General features: G+C 43.9%; 1 protein-coding gene across 4 annotated transcripts in view; it reads right to left on the bottom strand.

The window, feature by feature from the left end:
• Window positions 1-26,825, bottom strand: part of INSR (insulin receptor) — a 135,317-nt gene that overhangs the window by 21,766 nt on the left and 86,726 nt on the right. For 3 of the 4 annotated variants that reach the window (XM_081233334.1, XM_081233335.1, XM_081233337.1), the window contains exons 4-13: window positions 24,261-24,409; window positions 23,479-23,623; window positions 22,054-22,268; window positions 20,966-21,092; window positions 19,565-19,815; window positions 17,392-17,559; window positions 11,650-11,851; window positions 9,664-9,699; window positions 4,269-4,543; window positions 2,516-2,655 (exon numbers count right to left, since the gene is read on the bottom strand). In XM_081233334.1, coding sequence (XP_081089460.1) covers window positions 2,516-2,655; window positions 4,269-4,543; window positions 9,664-9,699; window positions 11,650-11,851; window positions 17,392-17,559; window positions 19,565-19,815; window positions 20,966-21,092; window positions 22,054-22,268; window positions 23,479-23,623; window positions 24,261-24,409 — 1,708 coding nt within the window. The remainder of the gene's footprint in view (window positions 1-2,515; window positions 2,656-4,268; window positions 4,544-9,663; window positions 9,700-11,649; window positions 11,852-17,391; window positions 17,560-19,564; window positions 19,816-20,965; window positions 21,093-22,053; window positions 22,269-23,478; window positions 23,624-24,260; window positions 24,410-26,825) is intronic. The other variant, XM_081233336.1, reaches the window with a different exon arrangement.

Genomic DNA, 26,825 nt, shown 5'->3' with positions numbered 1-26,825 from the left:
AAATCATTGAATTGTATGTGTTAAATGGTTATATTTTATGGCATGTGAATGTACCTCAATTAAGCTGTTATTTTAAAACCCTCATGCCTGAGCCAATCAGCACACAGCACTGTCATGGTCTTATGATTGGGTGTCACGTGACCTCAGCATGGCTGGAAATGCGGGGACACAGACTCTCTCTTCCTCTAGGCTTGGCCCTGAGAGGATATGGAGATTGGAACCACTAAAATCACAGGACAATCAGGAGCTGCTGGGATCACTGCAAGGACCCCTTGAGATGCAACAGATCCAAAGGAATTCTGGATCCAGCTGTGCCTGATCTCCTTCGACTGTTCAGTTATGGGAGCTAATAAACTTCCCTTTTGTCATAAGCTACTTTGGATGGGGTGGGGGGGGTGTTTCTTGGCTGCTGGTGGAAGATGAAGAATAACAGCTTGGAAGATCTAAAATCCAGAGCCTGTAATCTCAACCCCTACATTATACTGGACAATGGTCACCCCCAACATCATTCTAAAGGGCTGTACATCCACGAGTTTTATGGATATATCATCCTCTATGTATCCATTCTCCAATGGACAGACATCTAGTGGCTCGTACTTTTTGCTAGTGGTGAAAATCTTATGCATAAAGCTTTACCACCACCCCAAATTTGAATTATTTCCTTAGAACATATGGGATTGATATATAAGGGATAAGATATTAAATAAACTCTGCAATAACAGCACCCTATGAATCATGCCTCTCTTTATACACCCCTGAGGGCTCCCCTCCTATACTGATGCTGGGCTTGGCCACTGGACTGACACTGGTGCACATTTTTCCTTGTTTCTTTTGACAACACTCTGCAGGACATATAAAAACAGGCCGAGGGTCAGATTTGGCCCACAGATGATAGTTTGCAGATTTCAGTTCTAAATCATCATCAAAGTTGAATATTTGGACATCAAGAGATGTGGTCCCAGGAAGGATCAACAGACAGAGGTCCATCTGTCCTCTCTGGCTTGGGGAAGCCAAGCTCTGCCCACCTGGTTACAGGATGACTCTCCCTCAAAGTTCCAAGAAGTCAGACAGTTTTGCTACAACTTCTGTTAGGGGTTGGCAAACTAGGGCCCGCAGGCTGAATCCAGTCCACTGCTTGATTTTGTAAATAAAGTTTTATTAGCACACAACTACTCCCATTCATTGTCGTATTGTCTGTGTCTGCTTTGGAGCTATAACAGCAGAGTTGAGCAGTTGATCCAAGACTGTGTGGTTCCCAAAGCTGAAAATATTAACTCCCTGGCCCCTTATAGAAAATGACCTCTGATCCATGTAATCACCCTTAATTGCCGATGTCAGGCACCAGAGCCCAAGGATCTGGGTTTGAGTGTTGGATGTATGACCTTGAGAAAGTCTATTCAGCTCCCCAAATTTCCATTCTCTCAGCCATAAATGGAGACACTAACAGATTTTCCCTTAGAGGGTCATTGTGAGGTATAAATGTATCATTGCAAAGGGCTCAAGTGATGGCAGGGTACACCCTCTGGGTCAAACTCAGGAAGGTAACTTGACATCTGCCTCAAGTCACCCAGTAAAGGGGAGAAATATCCTTAATCAGGTCCAAGCCCCAGCAGTGCCTCTCTTGACAGGTGTAGACCCCAAGCCCTTTCTGGGGATAGAGACCTGCCCCACAGTGGTTACAGGCTTAGCGTTGGGACCAGCAAATCCCAGCCTGCTTGCTGCCTGTTTTTGCAAATAAAGTTTTATTGGCACACAACCATACCCCTTCATTTATGTATTGTCTACACGGCAGCTTACACAATTCAAAGGCAGAGTTGAGTATTTGCATCAGACACCATCTCACCACAAAGCCAAACATGTTTCCTATCTGGTCCTTTACAGAAAAAAATTGCCAACCCCTGGATTAGAACATCAGATAGTCTTGGGTTTGAATCCTGACTCTATTCTTATAAACCTTGGATGCCTCATGTTTCAATTCTGGATGCTTCAGTCAGTACCAAGCTCATTTGGGTTATTCTGAGGATTTGTTGCACTTCATTGGTCCCGAGAGACATATTATTTTCACATTTTGACATTTCTGAAATTGGAACGCATCTTACAATTAGAAGTGGCAACAGCTTTTATAAGCTGTTAGCGGTCTATAAGAATAACAGGGCCTCTTATCACATCTTAGTGGTCTATAAGAATAACAGGGCCTCTTATCACATCTTAGCAGTCTATAAGAATAACAGGGCCTCTTATCACATCTTAGATATGGTAAAATAGGATAAATGAGATACCATGTGTTAAGCATTTAGCATGCATAGGGCACATGGTAAGTCCTGGGGATAGTTTAGCTACAATAAAATTTGTAAGCTGGCATTTCTGACCCCTCTCCCTGGAAAGTCATATATCAAGGCTTTGAGTCCTCATGACAAAGCACCTAATGAGAAGCACAGGAGCCAGAATTTAAGAAGAAGAAGGAGGTACCAATGACAGCCTTGAAGGCACATTCCCCAGGCGTCAAGGATCTTACCTCTTCGCCGTATCGTCGATAACTCACTTCGTACAGCACGATCAGACCGTTGGGTTCCTTGGGCTCCTGCCACATCAAGTGAACGATGTTGTTCTCAAAGATTTCGTGGGTCACGGGGCCAACAATATCATCTGCCTTGGCTGTAAGGGGCAGTGGTTAGAGGCAGGGACCCGATCCCCGGATCAAATCCCACCTCCACCACTTAGCGGCTGAGTGACCTTAAACTGGGTACGTAACTTTCTTGTGTTCCATTTCCCTTATTGGAGAATGGACATATAAAGCTCATCTCATGGGATTCTCTACATATTCATGTCTGTCTGTCTATCAGTCGATTGCTCTATGTCACATCCTGTTGAAATGGAGCAGGGCCCTATGGTCTGTATCCCCCATGTCCTCCGCCTGCCTTTTGTCTGTGGAAAAACTTTAGCCAAAGAATAAGTTGAATCAGAGAAGGGAGAAAATGCAGAAACAAAGGAAAACAGTCAAAGGAGACCAAATAATAATAATTTAGTCATTAAGCAAAGTCAAGGACCTTGAGTTCCTTCTCAGGGGCTATAGATAATATTCTGAGCCCTATCCTGTGAGCTGTCTTATAGATACTGAAACCCTCGCCAGGTGGAGACGTTAACTACATGATGACCAGACTGTACCCATGACATAAGCTGCCACGATTCCAAGAATTGGCCTCAAAGTAATGGAAACAAACCAACCCTGGAACTAAAGACTAACCATACTTAAAACAATCAAGATGACGCTGGTCAGACCACTGATGACCAATTTCAAGATGACTGTCAGAACTGACTGTGCTGTTTCTGCATGTAGCCCCCTCCCTCCATCTATAAAAGCTCTTGCCCCCTGACTGTCTTTGGGAGGGAGTTGGCCTTTGGACAAGTGTCCTCCCTCCCCTCACCCCCCAGTTGCCAGCATCCAAAATAAAGCAAATTTTCCTTTCCACCAACTTTGCCTCTTTATTGGCTTTTGAGCAGCAAGCAGCCGGGACCACACTTTCAGTTACACTGTTGGTTCTGATTCTCTGGAGAACCCTAATACACTATATATGTATTCCTTCATTTTACTTAATTTTTCTTCTGCCTCGTGTGTACTTTCTAAAGTTTATATAATGGCTATGATGACTCATATAATTACAAAATAATATAGGTTAACACGGATGGAGCTTGAGGGCATTATGTTAAGTGAAAAAAGCCAGACAGAGAAAGACTCATAGTGTATGATCTAACTTATATGTGGATGATAAAAAAAGCTGAACTCATAGAAACAGAGAGTAGAATGGTGGTTCCCAGGGGCGGGGGGTGAGGGAAATGGGGGGATGTTGGTCAAAGGGTACAAACTTCCAGTGATAAGCTGAATAAGTTCTGAGGATCTAATGTACAGCATGGTGGTTATAGTTAACAATATTCTGTTGTATACTTGAAAGCTGCTAAGAGAGTAGATCTTAAATGTGCTCACCACAAAAAAGAAATGGTAATTATGTGCCCTGATGGAGATGTTAGCTAACGCTACTGCGGTAATGCTTTTGCAATACGTAAGTGTAGCAAACTGACACATTGTACACCTTAAATTTACACAATGTTATACATCAATTACATCTCAATAAATGAAAAATGAAAAATGGGGGGAAAATGAAAAATGACTAATGCAAATAAGTTAAAGTCACATATATGCTGCCAAGAGGGTGGAAGGCTTTTCCTTGGTCAGCCTGGGTCTCTTGGCCCCATGATGTGAGCTGACCCACCTTCGGGCATGGTCCTGGCACTGACATATGCAGCCACACTGCACCTCTCCTCGGGGGAATCTTGGTTGCAAGCCTGCAGCTCAATGCGATAGCCAGTAAAGTGACGCAGGCCAGAGATGACCAGGGACTCCTTGTTCACCACTTTCTCGAATGGTCTGTGCTCCTCTGAGCTCGTAGGTGGGCTGGTTGAGGACGTATTGGGGAATCCCGGAATGGTGGGCACGGCCGCTGTCACATTCCCCACATCACCAAGGGCCCTGCGTTTCCTCGACGGCCTGTCACGACAGTAGGACACACCCGGTCAGGCAATCACCATCTTTTAAAAAACGCTGCCAGAGAATAAAAGGCTTAAAACCAAAGACTGCGGTGCAGTGAGATTCCAGGGGGAGTGTGGATTACAATGTTAATTTCCAGGAATTACAACCCAGAGCAGTTTTCAAGATGCCCTCATAGGCAGGTGCACCCCAAGAGGGGAGTGGGGGGGGGGCTCCAGGACCATCCACAGGAGACACACCAATATTCCCGTCAACATGCTTGATTTCAGATTATCATTTTGCAGGTTAATAGCCCAGCCAGGGTCAGTGTTAAAAATAAGATGCCAAAAGCGTGTAAGAGTCTAGCTTTTCAGGAAGCCCTGCCAAATGGTCCAAGCTACTTGACAACATCACCAGCTTAATCAGGAGAAATGCTTCTTCTGAGCCTAGGACCCTTTAGGACACCTGCATAATCTAAGTGATTATACTTCAGTTCTTGGTAAAAGAATCTTATCACTCGGGTTGCTAACGGTAACTCAAAAAATGTCTATGCAATTGGCACATTTTCCCCCTTAAAAAGATATATGAAGAAAAATGTTAATAGCCTAAAAAATATATAAATCCAGGGGCTTCCCTGGTGGCACAGTGGTTGGGAGTCTGCCTGCCGATGCAGGGGACGCGGGTTCGTGCCCCGGTCCAGGAGGATCCTGCATGCCGCAGAGAGGCTGGGCCCGTGAGCCATGGCCGCTGAGCCTGCGCGTCCGGAGCCTGTGCTCTGCAACGGGAGAGGCCACAACAGTGAGAGGCCCGCGTACCGCAAAAAAAAAAATTATATATATATATATATATATATATATATATATATATATAAATCCAAAAAAAAAGGTATAAAGAAAGTTTGAATTTACTCATTATTCTGCTGGCCACTGTATCCTTTGGGCAATTATTTTTATTATGTATGGGTATGATGGGGATCAAGCTAGTTTTATAATCCACTTTGCTCACTTGTATTAGAAGCATTCTCAAATATTTTCCTGAAAACCTAATGTTTGAAGTAGGACAGAATTTACATTTTTTCTTTTTCAATGTAAAGGTTTTCCCTCCTTGTTATGAAAGTACCACGTGCTCATTGCAGAAAACTTGGAAAACTGTAGAATATTCCATTTAATACGTGAGCCATAATTTACTTAGTCATCCTCTTATTTTTTAATGTAAGCATATTCTTAACTTTTTGTTATTATAAATATTAATTTGATCATCATCTGGTTGTCTTATTAGTTCCTAGAAGTAGATTCTGAGAAGAGCAATCACTAGGTTATGCCTCTTTACACGTATGGCTAAACTTCTATCCTCCAGACCCTTTGTATTGACTGTGGTCTCACCAGTAATGCATGAAACTACACATCGGGATAATCTCAGCAATGCTGAGCGTTAAAAGGAGTTTTTGTTTTGTTTTGATTTTTCTTTTTCAGATATTCAACCTGAGGAAAGAAATTTTTTAAGCATTACTCTACTGCTTTATTTGCACCTCTGTGTACTGCTGAGTGTAAAGTCTTCTGTCCTTCATTGATTCTTTTGTGTTTCACTAAGGATTTGTCTACCCTTTGCCCATCCTTTCTATGAAGTTCTAGGGCCTTCCTCATTCCTATTCCTGAGCTGTTCATTCACAAAGGACATTAATCCTTTATCGATTCACCCTGGTTTGCTGTGTGCCAGTGAGTTTTCTTGAAATGATTTGAAAGAATCTTTCACATTGATCTATGTAAGTTTATATCTCAGCAATTTAAATAATTTTTTTCCTTTACAGGTAATTTTAGATGGGATTACTAAGGTTTTAGCGCAATCATGAAAGGGACCTTTCCCCTGATTTATGTTTTAATTGTTGCTAGTATATCTACTGCATTTTTGTTTCTTTCTATTGTACCTACTTTCCCAAACTCTCATCCTAAGAGTTTCAGGGTTGATTTTCTTAGGTTTTCAAGGAACATACTTGAAAAAGGGTCAGCAAACTTCTCCCATACATGCTAGATAGTAAATATTTAGGGTTTTGCGGGACATGTGATTTTTGTCACAACTATTCAACTTCCAATGGCTTTCAAGCCATGGCAGCTTGAAAACAGCCATTGACACAATGTAGACAAATGGGCGTGGCTACATTCCGATAAAACTCATTGACAAAAACAGGTAGTCTGCCTACCCTTGCACTAGAATACCTGAAAATATCAATGATTTTATTTCCCACAATCCATTCCTTACAATTCTAATTTCTGTATTACTGCATTGGCTAGATACCCAGAGAAATGTCCCTTAGTAATGAAGAGATTGGCTTCTTCCAAAGCTAACAGGAATAGTTTTAAGAAAGATGTTAGCTCGGCTCTTGGTTTCATCTAGGTGATATTTATATTGTTGCAGAAGTTTTCTATTCCTAGTTTTGTTTTTTTATTCCTAGTTTTATAAAAGGCCTCTCCCCCTCCCTTTCTCTAAATAAATAATTTTAAATAAATGTTACTGAATGAGATTATTGTGATTTTCCTCACTGTACCTCTTAATGAATTAGATTCTATTAGCAGAATGCCTAATCTTTTTTTTTTTTTTTTTTTTTTTTTTTGCGTTACGCGGGCCTCTCACTGTTGTGGCCTCTCCCGCTGTGGAGCACAGGCTCCGGATGCGCAGGCTCAGCGGCCATGGCTCACGGGCCCAGCCGCTCCGCAGCATGTGGGATCTTCCCGGACCAGGGCACGAACCCATGTCCCCTGAATCGGCAGGCGGACTCCCAACCACTGCGCCACCAGGGAGGCCCAGAATGCCTAATCTTGAACCATCCTTGCATTGTGAGATAAATGATATTGCCAGCACAGTGTTTTATTTAGGACATGTGGATCTAAAAATCCCATATTAGCTGGTTCTGGGTTTTCTTTCAACATAGCATCTTTGTCAGGTTCTGCTAAGGGGTTCTATGTTAGTTTTATCAAATGAACTGGGAAGATTTTCCATAGATTTCTATGCTCTGGAAAAGTTTCTGTATTACAGAAAATAGTTGCTCTTTGCGAGTGTGAAAGAACTCAACTATAAAACTCTCCAAGCCTGGGGCCTTGTTTTTTTTTTTTTTTGAAGAAATTAATTGACACTTTTTTTTTTTTAGTCTTTTCCCAAGGTTATTAGGATATCTTTCTGCTGCTTCTTGAATTAGCTTGGACAAGTCAAAATTTCTCAACTCTCTGAAAGTTTCAAATCTAATAGCTCATGATTATCCATAGACTTCAACATAGTAAAATCTTTGTCAGACTTCAGTTTTACATCACCTTCTTCTAGTTATTTGTGGGTATCTCCCTTTGATTACATTTACCACAAGTTAAGCTATGTTGATTTTCCCCTCCCTTCCTAATACATTATATCTTACATTTTAAAGCTTTTTCTTAATTTACCATTTAAGTCTACTAATTTGCAACAAAGTCCAGCTTTGGCAATACTCTACAAGTGAAGGTATGTGATGTTCACGTCTCCGTTATTTTCCAAATGGTTTTTAATGAAAGTTTCCATTTCGACTTTCACCCAACAGAAGTCTAAGTGATCCACTTTTAATCACCAGGAAGTAGAGTTTTCTGTTCAATCTTTTGAAGTTTACCTTTAGTTTTTATCGTGCTGTAGTCAGAAATCAAACCCTACTTCGGGAGTACTCACTAAGATTTTCTTTGTGGTCTTTTTGTGTGAAAACACCAATGACATTCTTGAATGGAAACCAAAGCTATTAAACCAAAGATGCACGCATATTAGCAAGGTTCAGAACATTTCTATACAAGCACAGATGGGCCTTCCAAATATGACAGAGACACTGGGGCCTCGTGAATAACCACTGAGAAGTTGATATCTGAACAAAGGGAAACATAAATGGTCTCAAACAGGCTAAATATGCATACACCAGAAGGATTATACCCAAAAACACCACGTGGTCATGAAAGACACCCCCATGACAAAGCATCAACTGACTTCTCTCTCTCCCTACATACACAGCACTTTATTATCCCACAATCTCACATTAGACCAGTGGTTCTCAACCAGGAGTGACTCTGCTCATGGTCCTACCACCAAGGGGACATTTGGCCTGTCTGGAGACAGTTTTGGTTGTCACTATTTGGGGTACGGTGTGACACTGGCTTCAAAGCAGTAGAGACCAAGGATACTGCTCATGATTCTACAATACACAGGGCAGTCCTCACAACTGAGAATGATTTGGCCCCAAATGTCAAAAGGTCTGACACTGATAAACTCTCGTCTAGATCAAGGCCTCAAATTTCTAGACCTTTCTTTACTACAGATTATATTCCTAATGACCACTAGAGGGCAGATCGGGGCCGCACACGGCCTAAAAATAAATAAATAAACCCTCTGCTGGAAGAATAAAGTCCCTCTGCATGGCCCCTACCCTGCCTTTCCAGTCTCTCCTGTTCTTCCCAAGAGTCCAGGATTCTTTCCACCGACTTGCCTTTCCCCAAGTTCTCTCTGCCTGTACTCTCCTCCAGGACACGCCCCCCGCTTAATTCTTTTTTTCTTTTCTTTTCTTTCTTTTCTTTTTTTTTTTTTTTTAACATTGAAGCATAGTTGATTCTTTAAGACACATGTCAAAGGCAAGCATCCTTGACTATCCTCAGTGGAACTGAGGGACTCAGCACACCTGTGCTCACTCACACCTGTCATCCCGCACTTGTCACCCCCAATAAAAATGTTCCGCTCCCAGATCAGCCTTCCCTAAGTGGTTTTGACTCTGGGTGCCGGGCACAGATCTGCACACGCGGTAGGCTAGATAAAGAAATGTGTAGTTAATAAATGCATGGAGGAAAAAATGGGCGGCACCTAGGAGGTGCCCAGAAAGTACACCCTTGATTCTATGTTTTAGTACGAGTGTGTTAGTTAGGATTTCCCCCCACCACATTCACACCCAGATCCCATTTCAGGGTGAAGGCACTTAACGTGTGAATTTGTGAAGTGCCTGGTCGCGGCAGAGCAGCGCGATGCATGCATCAAACCACAGAAGCCCCCTGGGGTCTCAAAGGGGCACAACATGCTTCCTGACCCGTTGGCCCATTGGCCCCGCGCTGTGCAGCCACCACGGGCCACGCCTACGTCCCACAGGTGAGTCGTACCTAGTGTCCTCGGCAACAGGGCCTGAAGAGGATTTTCTGTGAAAACAAAACCAGCCGCTTTGAGGACAGTCCTGGACCATGGACCACTTGTTCCCATCACTTGAACCACACCTTCCCCAGCAGATGCGGAGAACACAGCCAGGGGCTGGGGGGCAGGGGGGAAGCAGAGAAAACACCCCCCAGAGACCCGGTCATCTGGGGATCCCATGGGATGTCAAACATAACACCACTTTTAAACCTCACAACTGACTCAGCCATTATCCTAAAGTCTGGTAGCGTTTTAACAGGTAAAACAGTAACTGCCTCCAGGCCTGGGCTGTGCCATTTAGTGCTCTTTTGGACTCAGGGTCAGACAAGAATGCAAGAAAGAGAAAAGAAGAAACGTTATATATTGATGATTCTGGGGAAACCTCTACCAGGAGCATTGCTGGGCCTTTGAAGAGACGCATTTTAGAATCTTGTTTTATTCTGATGTAAATTTGGGGTGGGGGGGTGTCGATATACTTTGGAAATGGCCAATTGTATTGGACATTTCTGAGTAGCCTTCTGGTGAAGTCCGTGGCGGGAGGGGGAGGTCAAGAGTGGAGAGGAAGGGGCAGCTGAAAGCCCGCAGCACACATTTGATTAAAAACCTGGGCAGAGTCATTCATAAGCAAAAAACAAACAAACAAGCAAAACCACAGGCTTTGGACACCTAAAAAGGAGATGGCAAGTGCTTCAGTGGGTTACCGTAAAAATTCATGAACTCATAAGATGCAGTGCTACTGCCATCTAGTGGGTGGAGGCCAGGGATGCTGCTCAACATCCTACAACGCACAGGATGGTCCCACCCCAGAGAATGATCTGGCTCCAAATGTCAATAGCGCCAAGGTTGAGAATCCCCATATAACTCGTATAATCTCACAATCCTAAAAAACAGGAACTACTTTTCTCTCCACTCTTCAGATGAATAAACTGAGGAACCGAGAGAGGTAAAATAACCCGTGACCCGCAGAAATTGGCATTCTACCTAAGTGTCTCTGCTTGCAGGAAAGGTAAAGAAGTATGAAAAAACAGAATCATTTTTAAGGCAAGCCCTCTCTGTAGATCAGATGTACATCAGCAAGCAAGCCCCTTCACTCACTAAAGGAAAAATATTTAAATAGAAGAAGCTCCGGAGTTTTTAAGAGGTCATGGAAAGTTCTGGAAGGGTAAGAAGGTTACACAGATTTTAAAAAGAGAATGCACTGAACTTGAGACTCAGCCACAAATCAAGCATGGGGCCAGGCAGGCACTTCTCGGTCATCTAATCTAATAATTGAATCTATCGATTATTCATTATTATCTATAATCATCTATCAGATAATAATCAATTGTTGGTAATCTAATGGAGATCGTTTCAGAACTCAGAATGAGGCCAGAGGCTGGGGTAAAGAGTTCATGAGACATCAGAAAGCAATGTCTTCAGGGACTTCCCTGGTGGTCCAGTGGTAAAGAACCTGCTTTACAATGCAGGGGACACGGGTTTGATCCCTAGTCAGGGAACTAAGATCCCACATGCCGTGGCGCAACTAAGCCCGTGCACCACAACTACTGAGCTCACGCGCCTCAACTAGAGAGCCCGCTTGCCACAAACTAGAGAGCCCACGTGCTCTGGAACCCGTGCACCATAACTGCAGAGCCCACACACCCTGGAGCCTGAAGGCTACAACTACAGAGAAGCCCGCATGCCTCAACAAAGATCCCATGTGCCGCAACTAAGACCCAACGTGGCCAAAAATAAATGAAAGAAAGAAAAGCAAAGGTTGAGTTTTTTAAAACACCCCCGCCCTCCGCCTTTTTTGGCGATTATTCACTCTTCCAGGTACGGTAGTTGTTGAAATCGCAAGATCTCTCCCTCCCTCCAGGGAAGTGGCTCAGCGTGGACTCTGCCCACCCTCTGCATCTGCACTTCATCTTGTTCCCTAAATAAGGACCCCAGACCCCAAGCCAATGGCAAATGCTGACCTGGGGATGAAAACGACATTGTGTAGGTAATCTTCGAATGTTTTCCTGAATGAGGACTCCTCCAGCTCCTTGAGGATCTGAGAGTCGGTCTTCGGGCAGGAACAGCATTCACCAGCAGACTCTTCGTACTCACTCTGATTGTGCTTCTGGGACCCCTCAGACTCGAACGGTGGAGACCAGGTCCGGGAGGGCAGCTTCAACCCTGGAGAAAGCCAGAGCAGGGCTCAAGTTCCAGCCCCCTACACACATACATACATGCAGAGCAAAGGGGGCCTTCTCAGAGCAGCTGGGCACAGGGGACAGAGCTCGGGGCCAGGGTCTTGGTTCAAGTTCTACTGGGAGAAATAAGATCTCTCACTGGAGGGTCCTCCTGACAACTGAGAAGGCGCCTGTGGATGTGCAGCATGAAAATGTCAGACACCACGACCCCATAGGGCTGGATGCTGAAGGTGACCAGGCATGTCCCTGCCCTCACAGAACCTACATTCCAGTGGACGAGGTACGTGGGGGTGGGAGGAATACACAATAAACTAATAAATACATATGCCATGGGTCCGATGGTGGGGTGAAAGGACAGAGGGTGTCGGGGGGGGGGAATGTCTCAGAGAAAGTGACCACTAAGCAGTCCCCAAGGAAGTAAAAGAATGAGCCATGCACATATCTTGGTGTAAAGCAATTCAGACAGCAAAGAACGAGTGCAAAGGCCCTGAGGTAGGAATTTCCTCGGCATGTCAGAAGACAGCCAAGGACCCAGTGTAGCTGGAAGGGGATAAGGGAGAGAATGATGGGAGGTGGCATTAGAAAAGGATTGGGGACCAAGTCACAGTTGAATGAATGAATCATCAATCAACCAGGTAACTATAAAGGGATAAGAGGGCAGAGCAGAATTCCAATGGAATTCTAAGGGGTCAGACTTATAGACCCAGTGTTTATACTGAGCAACCAAACTTTGCAGCACAAATGAAAGAATCTACAATTCATTCAGGAAAACGGAAGTCAGAGCAGAGCAGTGGTTCTCACCGGGGCAGGGGTGATTGAGCACTGCCCCCCACCCCCCTCTGCAGGACAACGGGCATGGTCTGGTGACATTTTGGTGTTCACCAGGGATGCCGCTCAACATCTTACCTGACACAAGACAGCCCCCACCTCAAAGAATTATCTGGCCCCAAATGTCAACAGTGATGGATGAAAGACATGAAAGGAAATTGGGGGAAGAACTTTTTCCAAGAAGCACAGAAAAGAGAATTTTTTAAAAAGGAAAAAAAGAACAACTTCTCAAGGTCATGCTCTTAAAAATACCACACTGTTTTTTTAAGTACCACAGCTGGTGTGTCTTGACCCCTGAGGTCCAGTCCTGGGGATGCCTGCTGCCTGTCACTTCTGGTACAACCTGGAGGATGCAGGCTACTCCTTAAGGGCAAAAAGCATGCCCCTGATGCTGGGTGCCTACTCGTGTCTATTGAGCAAGGGAAATTCCATCTCTTCCTCTCCCTTTCAATGGCTCTGCTAGACAATGAGTTCAAAGTATCTTCCTGTGAATGGTGAGTACCCACTCGGAAGCTTTGCAAAATCCTTAAAAAATACTTCTTCTTAATGTTTATTAATAGACATGGGATAACCTGTGTGGGTTAGCTGTTAGAGAGGCTATTGATGGCATTATGGATTAAAAAAAAAAAAAATTCAGATTTCCTTAGTAAAAGGTTGGGGGGGGGGATCCTGATTTTTTTCTGGGGAGGAAGGGACTTTTGATCAGGCATGGACATAGTTCCTGACACCTGTCACCCCTTCTGCATGACACTTGGTGCCCCATGGATTTTCTGTGACTATAAAGTATAGTGAGGTATCTAGGACAGTCAAATGCATAGAGACAAAGTAGAAAGGCAGGCACCAGGGGATGGGGGAGGGGGTGGGGAGTCAGTGTTTAATGGGGACAAAGTTTGCAGTTTGGGAAAATGAGAAAGTTCTGGAGATGGATGCTGGGGATGGTTGCACAACAGTGTGAATGTATAATGCCGCTGAAATGTATACTTAAAAGTAGTTCAAATGGTAAATTTTATGTTATATATATTCCACAATAAAAAGCCATATAGGGCTTCCCTGGTGGCGCAGTGGTTGAGAGTCCGCCTGCTGATGCAGGGGACACGGGTTCATGCCCCGGTCCGGGAAGATCCCACATGCCGCGGAGCAGCTGGGCCCGTGAGCCATGGCCACTGAGCCTGCGCGTCCGGAGCCTGTGCTCTGCAACGGGAGAGGCCACAACAGTGAGAGGCCCGCGTACCGCAAAAAAAAAAAAAAAAAAAAAAAAAGCCATATAGTTGATAAGACTGTACTGTATAAATGAAATAAACAATTCGATATCAGAGGAGAAGCTAAAAGTTCTCACCAAAAAAAGAGATAAATATGTCAGGTGATAGATGTATTAATTAACTAGATGGGAAGAATCCTTTCAAAATGTGTATGTATATAAAATCATCACAATTTACACTTTAAATATCTTACCATTTACTTATCAAGTACACCTCAATAAAGCTGGAAAAAAAATACTTGTGATACTAAAGGAAGCTACTACTGGGCACGGTTAGTAAATTATTGATCTTGTGTGTGTTAGAAAGCTTATTAATTTGTGTGTGTATTAGGGTTTTTTAATTGTGGCAAAATATACATGACAAAAAAATTACCATCCTAATCATTTTTAAGTGCACAGCTCAGTGGCATTAAGTACATTCACATTATTGTGCAACCATCCCCACTATCCATTTCCAGAACTTTCTCATCTTCCCAAACTGAAACTCTGTCCCCATTAAATACTCACTCCCCATCCCCTCCCCCAGCCCCTGGCACTCACCATCCGGCTTCCTGTCTCTGTGGATTTGACTCCTCTAAGGACCTCCTAAGAGTTGAATCATACGATATCCATCCTTAGTAAGTTTATTTTTTAATTACATAAACTTTGGCATCATTACAAATAAAATCATGTCAAATTGTCATATTGTAATGATAGATTCAGATTTCCAGAATAAAAGTTGTTGCTCTAAAAAAGAAAGAAAGAAAGAAAGAGAAAAAGAAAACATTGCCTATCCTGATGCTGCTGGCAGTTCTAGCTGGCAGTTTCGGTTACTCAAATGCAGGGCCAACAGCTGACAGCTGAGCCAATGACTTCGCTGGCTCTCAAGTTATATAAAGCATGCAAGGAGATAAATCACGTTTGCAACCCTCTGCTCAGGCGGGGGATGAGGTCACAGGCATACATATAGCACATGATCTTAGAGCTGGGACAGCTCCCAGAGATTATCTGGCCTCCCGCCCCTTCTCCCCAAAAGGAAGCAGCCAGTGACAAGCTCAGTGACTTGCCCAAAGCCCTACAGCAGGTCAGAGAAGACCTCAGGCTCCCGACCTCAGCCACATCTCATCAGCGGCCCCAAGGTCTGAGGATACCAGTAACTCAAAACATCTAAAGAAAAATAAATACAGACCAACCAATCAACAACAACAAGACAACTAAGGGATAAATCAGGAGCTTGGGATGAACATACACACGCTATTGTATATAAGATAGATAACCAACAAGGATCTACTGTATAGCACAGGGAACTGTACTCAGTATCCTGTGATAACCTAGATGAGAAAAAAATCTGAAAAAGAATGAATCTAGGTATATGTATAACTTAATCCCTTTGCTGTACACCTGAAACTAATACAACATTGTAAATCAACTATAATAAAATTTAAAAAAAAATACAAAAGAGTCTAGGGATTGGGGGGAAAATACTTTATATAGACTCAAACAAAACAAAACAACTAAAGAAAAAAAAAGACTTCTGTTTCTCCAGTTTGATGGGCTTTTTTAAAACCCACCTTTAAAATAATCTTAAACTAATTTATACACACTAGTTTGAGGCTTCAAATATTTTTCCTTTTTCCTGTAGATGGATGGAAGCCCATTAAGTAAATGAGATTAAAGACTGGAAAAAAATGTGTCATTAGTATAAATTTTGAATGGAAAGCCCAGGAGGGAAGAGATGATCACTCTTTGCTTTCTCTGGTCCTTACAACTTAAGGGTCTAAAATTAGGGGCGAAAATTCTTCCCTGACTTTGCCAATCACCACTCCACACATCGGCTGTGTTTCTAGCTTCGGAGGGAAGTGTTGCGTGGGTTAACACAGCTACACCCCTACCAGGGGAGGTGGATGAGGAAGGGGAGGAGGAGAAAATTCCAGAGGGAAATGATGCCAAGACATGGGGAGTGTCTGTTTTTGACAGGAGTCTTCAGAGCGTGTCCTCACGCTGTGATGTTTAGAAATGCGAACAGGCAGGCAGACCTCCTCCTCTTATTGTGTTTTTCTTACAAATCGAAGTTTGTGGCAACCCTGCGTTGAACAAGTCTATTAGTGCCATTTTCCCAACAGCGTTTGCTCACGTCGTATGTCTGTGTCACGCTTTGGTAATTCTCACAATATTTCAAATTTCTTTGTTTTTATTATATTTTTTATGGTGATCTGTGATCAGTGATCTTGGATGTTACTACTATAATTGGGCATTTTTTTTAGCAATAAAGTATTCTTTAATTAAGGTATGTGCATTGTTTGGGTTTTCTTTTTTTTAGTCTAGATTTCTTCTTTGTTAAATTTTTATTGAAATAGAGCTGATTTACAATGTTGTGTTAGTTTCAGGTGTATAGCAAACTGATTCAGTATTTTCTTTTCAGATTCTTTTCCATTATAGGTTATTACAAGATACTGAGTATAGTTCCCTGTGCTATACACTAGATCCTTGTTGGTTACATTACCTATTTTATATACAGTAGTATGTATATTTTTAATCATTTTTTAATTGGTGTATAATTGCTTTACAATGTTGTGTTAGCTTCTGCTGTACAATGAAGTGAATCAGCTATATGTATATCTATATCCCCTCCCTCTTGGACCTCCCTCCCACCCTCCCCGCCATCCCACCCACCTAGGTCATCACAGAGCATGGAGCTGAGCTTCCTATGCTTCACAGCATGTTCCCGCTAGCTATCTATTTTACACATGGTAGTGTATATATGTCAATCTTAATCTCCCAATTCGTCCCACCCTCCGCTTCCCCTCTGTGTCCACATGTCTGTTCTCTACGTCCACATCTCTATTCCGGCCCTGCAAATAGGTTCATCTGTACCATTTTTCTAGATTCCACATATAGGCCAGAAAGAGAAACACAGTAATATGTATATTTTAAGTATATTTTTTCTTAAACATAATACTATCGCACACTTATAGTATAGTGTGGACATAACTTTTATAGGCACTGGAAACCAAAAAATTCACGTGACTCAATTTATTGCAATATTCGCCTCCTTGCGGGAGTCTGGAACCAAACCCGCAGTATCTCTGAGGTTTGCCTGTATGTGTCTTTTCGTCAGAGATAAAATGGAGTGTGTGTACCCATATGCACATGCTGGGAAGTGGAAGGGGAGAGATGCTTCCCCAAAAGAAGAACAAAGTGGATCAGATGTTATACACACTACTACGTATAAAATAGATAACAAGAACCTACTGTATAGCACAGGGAACTCTACTCAACATTTTGTAATAACCTATAAGGGAAAAGAATCTGAAAAAGAATATATATGTATAACGGAATCACTGTGTTATACACCTGAAACTAACACAACAGGTTAAATCAACTATACTTCAATTTAAAAAAATGTAAAAAAAAACTTGAAAGAAAACGGCCCCTCCCCCGCCTCTGTCTGCACTCACCTTTGAGGCAATAATCTAATTCATACAGTTCACCGTCTTCCTCCTGTCTCTCCCAGAATACCAAGTAGTGTGTGATGTTGCCGTTGGGGTCAGAGGGAGGCTTCCACTTCAGAATAATCTGGGACGAAGAATTAGACACAGAGATGGGATCCAAGGGGACAGAAGGATCTGCCAAGGAGAAAGGAGACAGGTCCACTGTGAGGAGGAGGAGGGTGCAAGCCATCGGGTGGGCATGAGGGGGAAAACCCAAGTTTGAGGAATCACGAGGATGTTCTCTGCAGTGTTATTTAACATCAGAGAAAAGTGGTAACACGTGGAATGCTTGCCCAGTGAAAGCATGGGTTACAAACTTACAATCCATGGGTACCACAGACTATGTAGATTTCATGTTCCACCATTTTTGCAACAAACATTTACGGCAGCAGCCCCCAACCTTTTTGGCACCAGGGATCAGTTTCGTTGGAGACAATTTTTCCACGGACTGGAGGCGGGGATGGTTTCAGGATGATTCAAGCACATTACATTTATTGCACACTTTATTTCTATTATCATTACATTGTAATATATAATGAAATAATTATACAACTCACCAGAATGTAGAATCAGTGGGAGCCCTGAGCTTGTTTTCCTGCAACTAGATGGTCCCATCTGGGGGTGATGGGAGACAGTGACACCCGAAGTGTGTTGCTTGTGTCCAGTCTACTCTGTAAAATGCAGCTTAAGTGTCACTTGCCACTCACTGATAGGATTTTGATAGGAGTCTGCAAGCAGTTTTTATTATGGTCTCTGTGTAGTCAGACCTCTCTGCTAATGATAATCTGTATTTGCAGCCGCTCCCCAGCTCTAGCATCACCGCCTCAACTCCACCTCAGATCATGAGGCATTAGATTCTCATAAGGAGCATGCAAGCTGGATCCCTCACATGTACAGTTCACAGTAGGGTTCATGCTCCTATGAGAATCTAATGCCACTGCTGATCTGACAGGCGGAGCTCAGGCAGTAATGCGAGGGATGGGGAGCGGCTGTAAATACAGATGAAGCTTTGCTCGTTCGCCACTCACCTCCTGCTGTGCGGCCTGGTTCCTAACAGACGGCAGACTGGTACCAGTCTGTGGCCCAGAAGTCGGGGACCCCTGATTTACAGAGCTCCAACGACGTGCCAAGCTTTCTCTGTTCTGGGCACTGAAAAGGCGCTGGGGAAAAGGAGGATCGTGGGAATAGACAAAGCCACATCTTCTGGTTAACATTAGCCCCAACTGAACCCAGTCCTGGGGCAAATTTTGGCAGTGGGATGCCATTCAATCTTATCACTGAGCTGGCAGCCCATCTAACATTCCCCCCAAAGGCACCACCTTTGGGGTCCACAAAAGCTTCCCCTCGAGAACAGAGGTGGCTGAGGGAGTCGGTGAGGGGTGGGAGTGGGGGTCTCAAGGCAGAGGACACAGTGTGTACAAAAGCCTGGAAGCTGGAAGTTTCTAGAAACTATAAGTCCTGCTGGAGGTATTGCTGGAGGATACAGGATGAGAGGGCAGTAGTCAATAAAGCTGGGGCTGGTTCATAAAGTTTGGACTCGATCCTACGGGACAGGATTTCTCAACTACTGACTTGCGGGGGCTAGATAATTCTTTGCTGGGTGGGGGGGCTGTCCTGTGCATTGTGATATGTTGAGCAGCATCCCTGGTCCCCAACCCCACCTCCCCAGTCATGCCAACCAAAAATATCTCCAGGTAGCACCAAATGTCTCCTATCCCAGTGGTTGGATAGGGCTTATGCTTTATGAAAATATAACTAAATTGCTCTGAAACACTCCTCAAAAAATGGAGATGGGGGAAAAGGCATAGTGATGAAACAAAAATGGCAAAATATTGATCATTGTTGAAGCTGAGAGATGGTTACAAGGTGGAGGTGGGGGGAATCTTTTTTTTTTTTTCCCTACTTTTGTAAATATTTGAAAAATTTCCATAATGGGAAGAAGAAATGTATTTTCCTCTGATGTCTTGTTTCTACTGCCTCATCTTCTGAAATTATAAACCTCAGTGCCCGGCTCTGTTAGAAGCCAATAACCATGCAAAAAAAAAAAAAAAAATCCATTTCATATGACATCACCAGGTCAGCCTGTTAAATGCAAGACGTCTGATTCACGCACAAATTCATATCCACAAGAAATGCTTACTAGTGGCATCTGTCTGGACATAGATGATGTCGCTCTTGGCCCCGTATGTGCGGCGTTCATCAGAAAAGGTGACCAAGGTCTTGACAAAGATGGCGTACTGGGTCCAGGGCTTGAGACCACGCATTAGCCACCCGGGGTGGTTCTGTGACTTGGGGTCGTTGGACCTCATAGGCGGGTCAATATCCACCACGGTCCAGCTGTTGGAGCCACATGCATCCTGCCCATCAAATTCCGTCACGTTCTGATAAGGGCTTTCAAGACGAAATAGGAAAAGTTGGTTACCATTTCTCAACTATAGCTCTAAAGACCAAAGAGATGTAGCCGGGTGAAGTTACCTCCTATAGGCTTGCACCCTGTTCACCAACAATCTTCTACCACAAGGAAGGAAGACACAGGAAGAGCCAAAGAGAAAGGGACTGCTTCCCTTATGCCTCAATTTCCCAACAATAATAATAACAGTGATCAGGATGATGATACTAACTACCAGAGTTATTGATAAGATTACACAAGAGGATGTGTGTTGACTTCTCCACACACAGCCTGACACATAGTAAATTTTGAGGGATGGGGACTTCCCTGGTGGTCCAGTGGTTAAGAATCCGCCTTCCAATGCAGGGGACACGGGTTCGATCCCTGGTTGGGGAACTAAGATCCCACATGCCGCGGGGCAACTAAGCCCACGTACTCTAGAGCCTGTGGGCCACAACTAGGGAGCCTGGGCACTGCAACTAGAGAGAATCCCATGTGCCACAACTAAGACCCTATGCAGCCAAATAAATAAATAAGTAAATAAATATTCTTTAAAATCTTGAGGGATGGAACAATTATTCCTATTAACACAATCACCACTTCCATTGTCTTCCTTTAAAATTTCAGCACAGTCATATACTCAAAACGACTAGGTGTTATTGAAAGGCGACAGAGTTTCAGTGTGAGATGATGAATAAACTGTGGAGAGGGATGGTGATGATGGTCACACAATGTCATGAATGTACTTAATGCCACTGAGCTGTACACTTAAACGTCATTAAGATGGTCAATTTCATGTACGTTTTACCACAATTCTTCAAATGTTGGAAAAATACAAAATAGATAAAAAATAAACTTTAAGACACCTACTAAGTAGACTAAGTGACTTTTTGTTGAGGATGTCTGGTGAGATGTACATATAAGAAGCAAAATGGAATATTGCCCAATCTGGACCTCCAAAAGAAACCTGCCTGCTTCAGTTTCTGGCTTTTGACAATAGGGAATGTTATTGACGTCATACACCATCAACTGGTGAGATCTGACCAAGGAACCTATGATATTTATTCCACAAGTAAGGAGATAGAAAGGAACCTCAGAGGGGAGCCTCTGAGGACATATGCAACAAACACACCTCTTTATCCTTCTACTTACGCCTCTTTGTAGAAGAGCATGAATCCCAAGAGGTCTCGGAAGTCAGGGGGCCAATACGGCTCCCATTTCAGCAAGATCTTGTCATAAGATGTCCGAATGTAAGAAAATTTAAGTAATTCATTTTCACCTAGAAAGGTTAAAAAAAACCCACCAGTATCAGAATTAAGTAATTTATTTCAACCCAAAGCAGATGATCCCATATTTCCAAGAGTATCCATGAGAAGGAAGATGGCAACCTGCTGTTCCTCTGAGAGGTCTTATTTCCACATGCCTCTCCTGTGTTCAGAGTCAAGAACAGGTCATGCAAGTTGGCCCTGACCGCAAGTCAGTTATTTGGCCAGATGTGCTCAACCAGAGAACGACGGTCAGCACCAACAGAAGGACAAGTGGCTAATCGCTACTGGAAAAAGGGACTTTCAAGGATAGCATTTATCCTGACACAATTCCATCTTGCATGTGGATTTTCATGCCCGACATGTCAGAACACATAACTCCAGTGCAAATGGACACATGCCAAGTGGGTTTAGGGAGCGTGCAGATCATTATACCTTGGAGTGACAATTCCTTGGAAGGACAATGCCTTGGAGAGAGTAATTCCCTCTGCCTAGATTGCAAGCCCTCCCTTAAGCTCCACCCCTTAAGTTCCAACCTTGCTCTCTCCCTCCCCTGAATTCTCACAGCTTCTGCCATAAGGAACCAACTTCGCATGAGGGCATTATGGAAGCCTTGGCACCTCAATGTTTCAAGAGAAAACCTGTCAGAGGAGGGCAGTCAGCTGGCAGTCTCCAGCTGTAGCAACTGTAGACCCTGCTGTAGCATTTGAGCCAATGCTATATGTAAGAGAGTGACGTTCATTTATTCATTCAATGTTTATGTGGCATCTTCCAGTATCAGGCACTGTGTTTAATATTTGGCAAAGAGATAACATGTACAACATTTTTCCTCAGTATTTCAGAGAGCCTATCACACACATAGTTGTTTTAGCTCATTGGGGGGAAGTGACACTCCCCCGGGGGCCAGTGTGGTGGGGGAGGGGGAGGGCAGCCACGTTATCTGGTCCGTGGAAGGACAAGGGCATCACCACTTACAGGACGCCTGGTCCCCATTGGTCTTCAGGGCAATGTCGTTTCTCTCCTGGCGCCCCTTGGTTCCTGAAACTTCCTCCATCTTGTGAATTTCTGACAAGCAGAGTTTGGGATTATAGTGGAAGAAGAGTTTCCCCTGAGTGATGGTGAGGTTGTGTTTGCTCCAGTCCCACAGCTGCCTTAGGTTCTGGTTGTCCAAGGCATAGAAAGAGTAGTTCCTATGGAAAAAAACACGTGCCTAATCATTCATCAGCTTGTCCTCTCTGACTCCAAGATGGCGGGGCCATGGCTGGAGTTGATCTTGTTCAGTGCTCCATCCCCAGTCCTAACCACCTGCTTGACACATACTCATTACATGTTGAAAGGAGGGTCAGAGGGACAGGGGAAGTTGAGGAAGTCTTCAGGGCCAGAAAGGTACGTGAGATCAGTCTTGTGGGGGAGGAAGGTAAGACAGTGATGGATTAGGATATGGGTTTTGAAAAGGGGAAAGACTGAAGACACAGAGGCACGTGAACTGGGCCCAGGGAAGAGCAAAGTAGCCTGTTCTGGCCAACAGGTGACAGGCAAGACCAAAGAGATGCCATGGGCCAAACCCTCTAGTATACTGCATGCCAGACCAAGACCAACAACATGTGACCTTCCTTGGTAGGCAGAGGGGGACCACTGAAGGTTTTATAACAACTCAGTAACTCAATTAGACCTGTGCCTTAGAACTATGAGTGGGCCACCAGTACATGATGAATGGGAAAAGGGCGGCATCTAGATCTGTGTTATCCAGCACTGAAACCACCAGCCACATCTGGCTATTGAGCACCTGAAATTTGGCCATTCTGAACCGTACCAGAAGTAAAAAAACGCAGATTTCAATGACTTTGCATTAAAAAAAGGATGTAAAAGATCTTCTTTATAATTTTTGTATTGAGTCCATGTCAAAATAACAGCTTCAACGTAATGGGTTCAATAAAATACATTATTAAAATTCATTTCACCTATGTCTTTTAAAGTGTTTTAAATGTGGCTACTAGAACACTTAAAGTCTCATATGTGACCTGTATTATATTTCTGTTGGATGGCCCTGGTAGTTCTAGAACCAGCAAGAAAGTCATTGGAACAATCCAAATGAAGGGTGTGAGCTTCAGCAAAAAGATAGTTTTATGGTGAAATAATATTCCACTGTATATATATATATATATATATATATATATATATATATATATATATATATATATATATGCATGTGTATATATATATATATACATACACACACACACACACACACACACACATATACACCACATTTTCTTTCTCCATGCATCCATCAGTGGACACATAGGTTGTTTCCATGTCTTGTCAAAAAACCCTAAGTTTCTCTACAATAACTCACAAACTTCCTAATGCGGCCACAGATAGAGCAGCAGGCCCACATACCCGATTTCCAAGGTCTCCCCTCGAATCAGACGTAACTTCCGGAAGAAGGAAAGTGACACGAGGGCATATGATCGGCGGATTTTCAGATACCCTGAAATTTCTTCAATGAGTCCAAGGTTGGCCTCTAGCTCAGCTGCCAGGTTGTCTAAGGAAAGGAGAGAATGAATATCCAGTGGGTTTCTACCAAAATATTTTAACCTTTCCAGAATTCCCCATGGTGAAGAGTTAACCTACAGGCTGAAAGTGATTTTCACAAGCCCTACTCAAAATACATCTACAAGGCAGAGTAGTTATGACAGAGATTGTCCTGCCTGCAAAGCTGAATATATTTATTATATTAAGATGCCAACCCTTGCTCCCTCCATCACCCTGCTTTGCTTGCCTTCATAGCATGCAACACTGCCTGGGTTTACATTATACGTTAATTTGTTTATTTGCAATATCCACCATGCACGGACTTTGCCTTGTTCACTGTGAGTATTCAATAAATGTTTGCTGAATAAATAGAGAAATGCCTTTTTGCCTGTGACAGAATTTCTGGAAACATGGTCCCCAGACCTGCAAAAGAGGGCATGTTGCCTGCTTGTTAAAAATGCAAATTCCTGATGTCCCAACTCCCAGCTTCGAAAATCAGAATCTCGGGGGGAGTGAGGCCAGGACTGAGCTGTGAACTCCAGGCTTGGAAACAGATTCCTTGCATGAGTCTCTGGACTGTTTTCCTTCTGTGCTCACAGGGAGAGTGGATCCCAGCAGACAGCAACCCCTCCCCCCAGAGCACTCACTGCCCCCTCGAATGTTGATGATTAAGCTTCCGTTGATGATGGTGCAGCCTCGGAGCTCCTGGGCAGATGTCACTGAGTCAATGGTCTTCTCGCCTTCCAGGAGGTGGCACACCTTGGGACAGGGGCCCAGGCATGGAGTGCACATCAAGCTGCAGAAAGAGTGGAGAGAGAGAGGTCAGGGCACACAGGACCACACACACACACACACACACACACACACACACACACATACACAGACACAGAGCAGGCAGTGTGCTGCACAGGGTCCCAAGTGACCATAAGGCAGGATGCTTTATCCACAGAACTGGTGACATTTGGGACCGAAGAATTCTCTGTTGTGGGAGGCTGTCCTGTGTATTAAGGGTGTCAAGCAGCATGCCTGGGCTCCACCTGTTCCACACCAGCACAGCACCCCTCCACCCAAGACATGACAGCCAAAAATATCTCTAAATATTGTCCCCTGGGGGATGGAAGGGCAAATCACCCCCAGGTAAGAACAACTGCCTAAAGTGATAGACTTAGGGTGTTTCTCCAGGGTGGCAGGTCCTACAGCATTACCCCGAGGTCAGGAGACTCATGCTTTTACTCCAAAATGATGGGGCTCCTGCCTTACCCCAAAGCGAGAGGATTCACACTGTACCCCATGGAGAATCACCTTCTACCCTGTGGAGACAGGACTCATGCCATTACACAGAACTGATGGGACTCCTGGCATTGCCCTGGTGATGGGAATGATGCAGAGCTGATGGGCCTTACGTAGGACTCATTTTGCCGCTATTCGAAAGTGGCTGAGCTGATACTGCTACCCCAATTGGTGGAACTTAGGCTGCTACTGCAAGGTGATGGGATGATTGCTCTTCTGTGTGGGGTCTGACGTGACCAAACAACTATATAGGACGTGACTACACAACCTATGAGCTACAACACAACCTCACATTTGATAGTGGGTAACTGGTACCAGACTTTGGCTTTGCCTTCCTGCAGCCTGATGTCCTCAAATTTATAGCCCCCCAGGAGTCCTTTGGGAATCAGCCCTCCCCTACACAGTGTCTCTGAGGTCAGTTCTTGGCTGGCACAGCCCTCCTAGGTCCAAGCAGGACACAGGATCCAGGGCAGGCTGAGCACAATCTTTCATCCCACTGGGAATTCAGAGGTGGGCACACCCCCAAGCCAACCCAGTGAGGGTTTTGCTAGAACTTCCTGGAAGGAAAAATTGTCTTCCTTCTGCAGTATCTGAGAGGGTATGGCTATATTGCTAGCATGGAGCAAGGGGCAAGGGAGAGGCTGCCTGAGACCAAAACTAACAGAGACAGAAATAAAGCCGAGGATGGAAAGAAACTGATCATATACATCCCTTGAGCTCCTGGATGCAGCTGTACCTAAAGCGATTCCCTGAACTTTTTGGTTACAGTCATCAGTAAACTCCTTTAATCTTGCTTGAGCCAGTTTGAACTGGGGTTCTGTCGTATGAAACCTCAAGATTCCCAACTGTTACGTTCTCAAGGTCTGTGTCCTCATCTGTGAAACGGAGGCAGTCTTCACGGGGCAGGTAGTGATGAGGTGAATGATATATACCACCTACAGCACTCGGTGCACAGAAAATAAAAATCGTTGGCCCATTGCTATGATGATCACTTTCTATTAGTGGTATCATTGTTGCTACTGTTGTAAATAACAACAGTAATTGTTGTCACCACACCCCTGCATATTCAATTCTTCAGAAAGATCTTGGTCACGGGTGACCACCTAGAGGGGTGGGATAGGGAGGGTGGGAGGGAGATGCAAGAGGGAGGAGATATGGGGATATATGTATATGTATAGCTGATTCACTTTGTTATACAGCAGAAGCTAACTCACCATTGTAAAGCAATTATACTCCAATAAAGATGTTAAAAAAAAAAAAAAGAAAATTGAAAGAACAGAAAAAAAAAAAAAAAGAACACATCTGGTCTTTGTCCCAGGTCCTGGCGCAGAGCTTCAAAAGCCCTTGGAATTTCCTGAGTTATAGGAGCATCTTTGTTATGCTAATGAGGTGACTTGTAGGGGCTGGTCACCAGAAAGACCAAATATGTGATTTAAAGGGTTGCATCAACCACTTGACCTCCAGAGAGAGAAAGGGGGGCTGGAGATGGAGTTCAAACCCATGGCCATTGATTCAACCAATCACACCTATGTAGTAAAACCCAAAGGAAAACTCTGGACACCAACTCAGTCCATTTCTCTGGCTGGTGAACACACAGCTATTCTGGAAGGGTGATATCTCTGATTCCATGAGGGGATAGGAGCCCTGCGTCTGGAACTCTCCCAGCCTCTGTGCATCCATAATAATCAAGCTGTAATTGTAAGTAATTGTAGTTGTAATTGTAAGCCTGACATGAAGCTTTCTGACTGCTGAGGCATCTATTTCAAAAAACATCTGTCTTGAGTAAATGTAACACCAGGTCTATGACCCAGCCACTAGCAAAACAACCAGATAAGGAATTAGGCTGCCCCCATCCATGAAGGGGGCTCTTTCAGAAAGCCCTGGGGAACCTAGATAACTGACCACTTGACTGACCCTGCCTC

This window comes from Mesoplodon bidens (genome assembly GCF_964165515.1).
Source record: "Mesoplodon bidens genome assembly, chromosome: 4".
Lineage (NCBI taxonomy): Eukaryota > Metazoa > Chordata > Mammalia > Artiodactyla > Ziphiidae > Mesoplodon > Mesoplodon bidens.
This window is presented reverse-complemented; position numbering and strand designations above follow the sequence as displayed.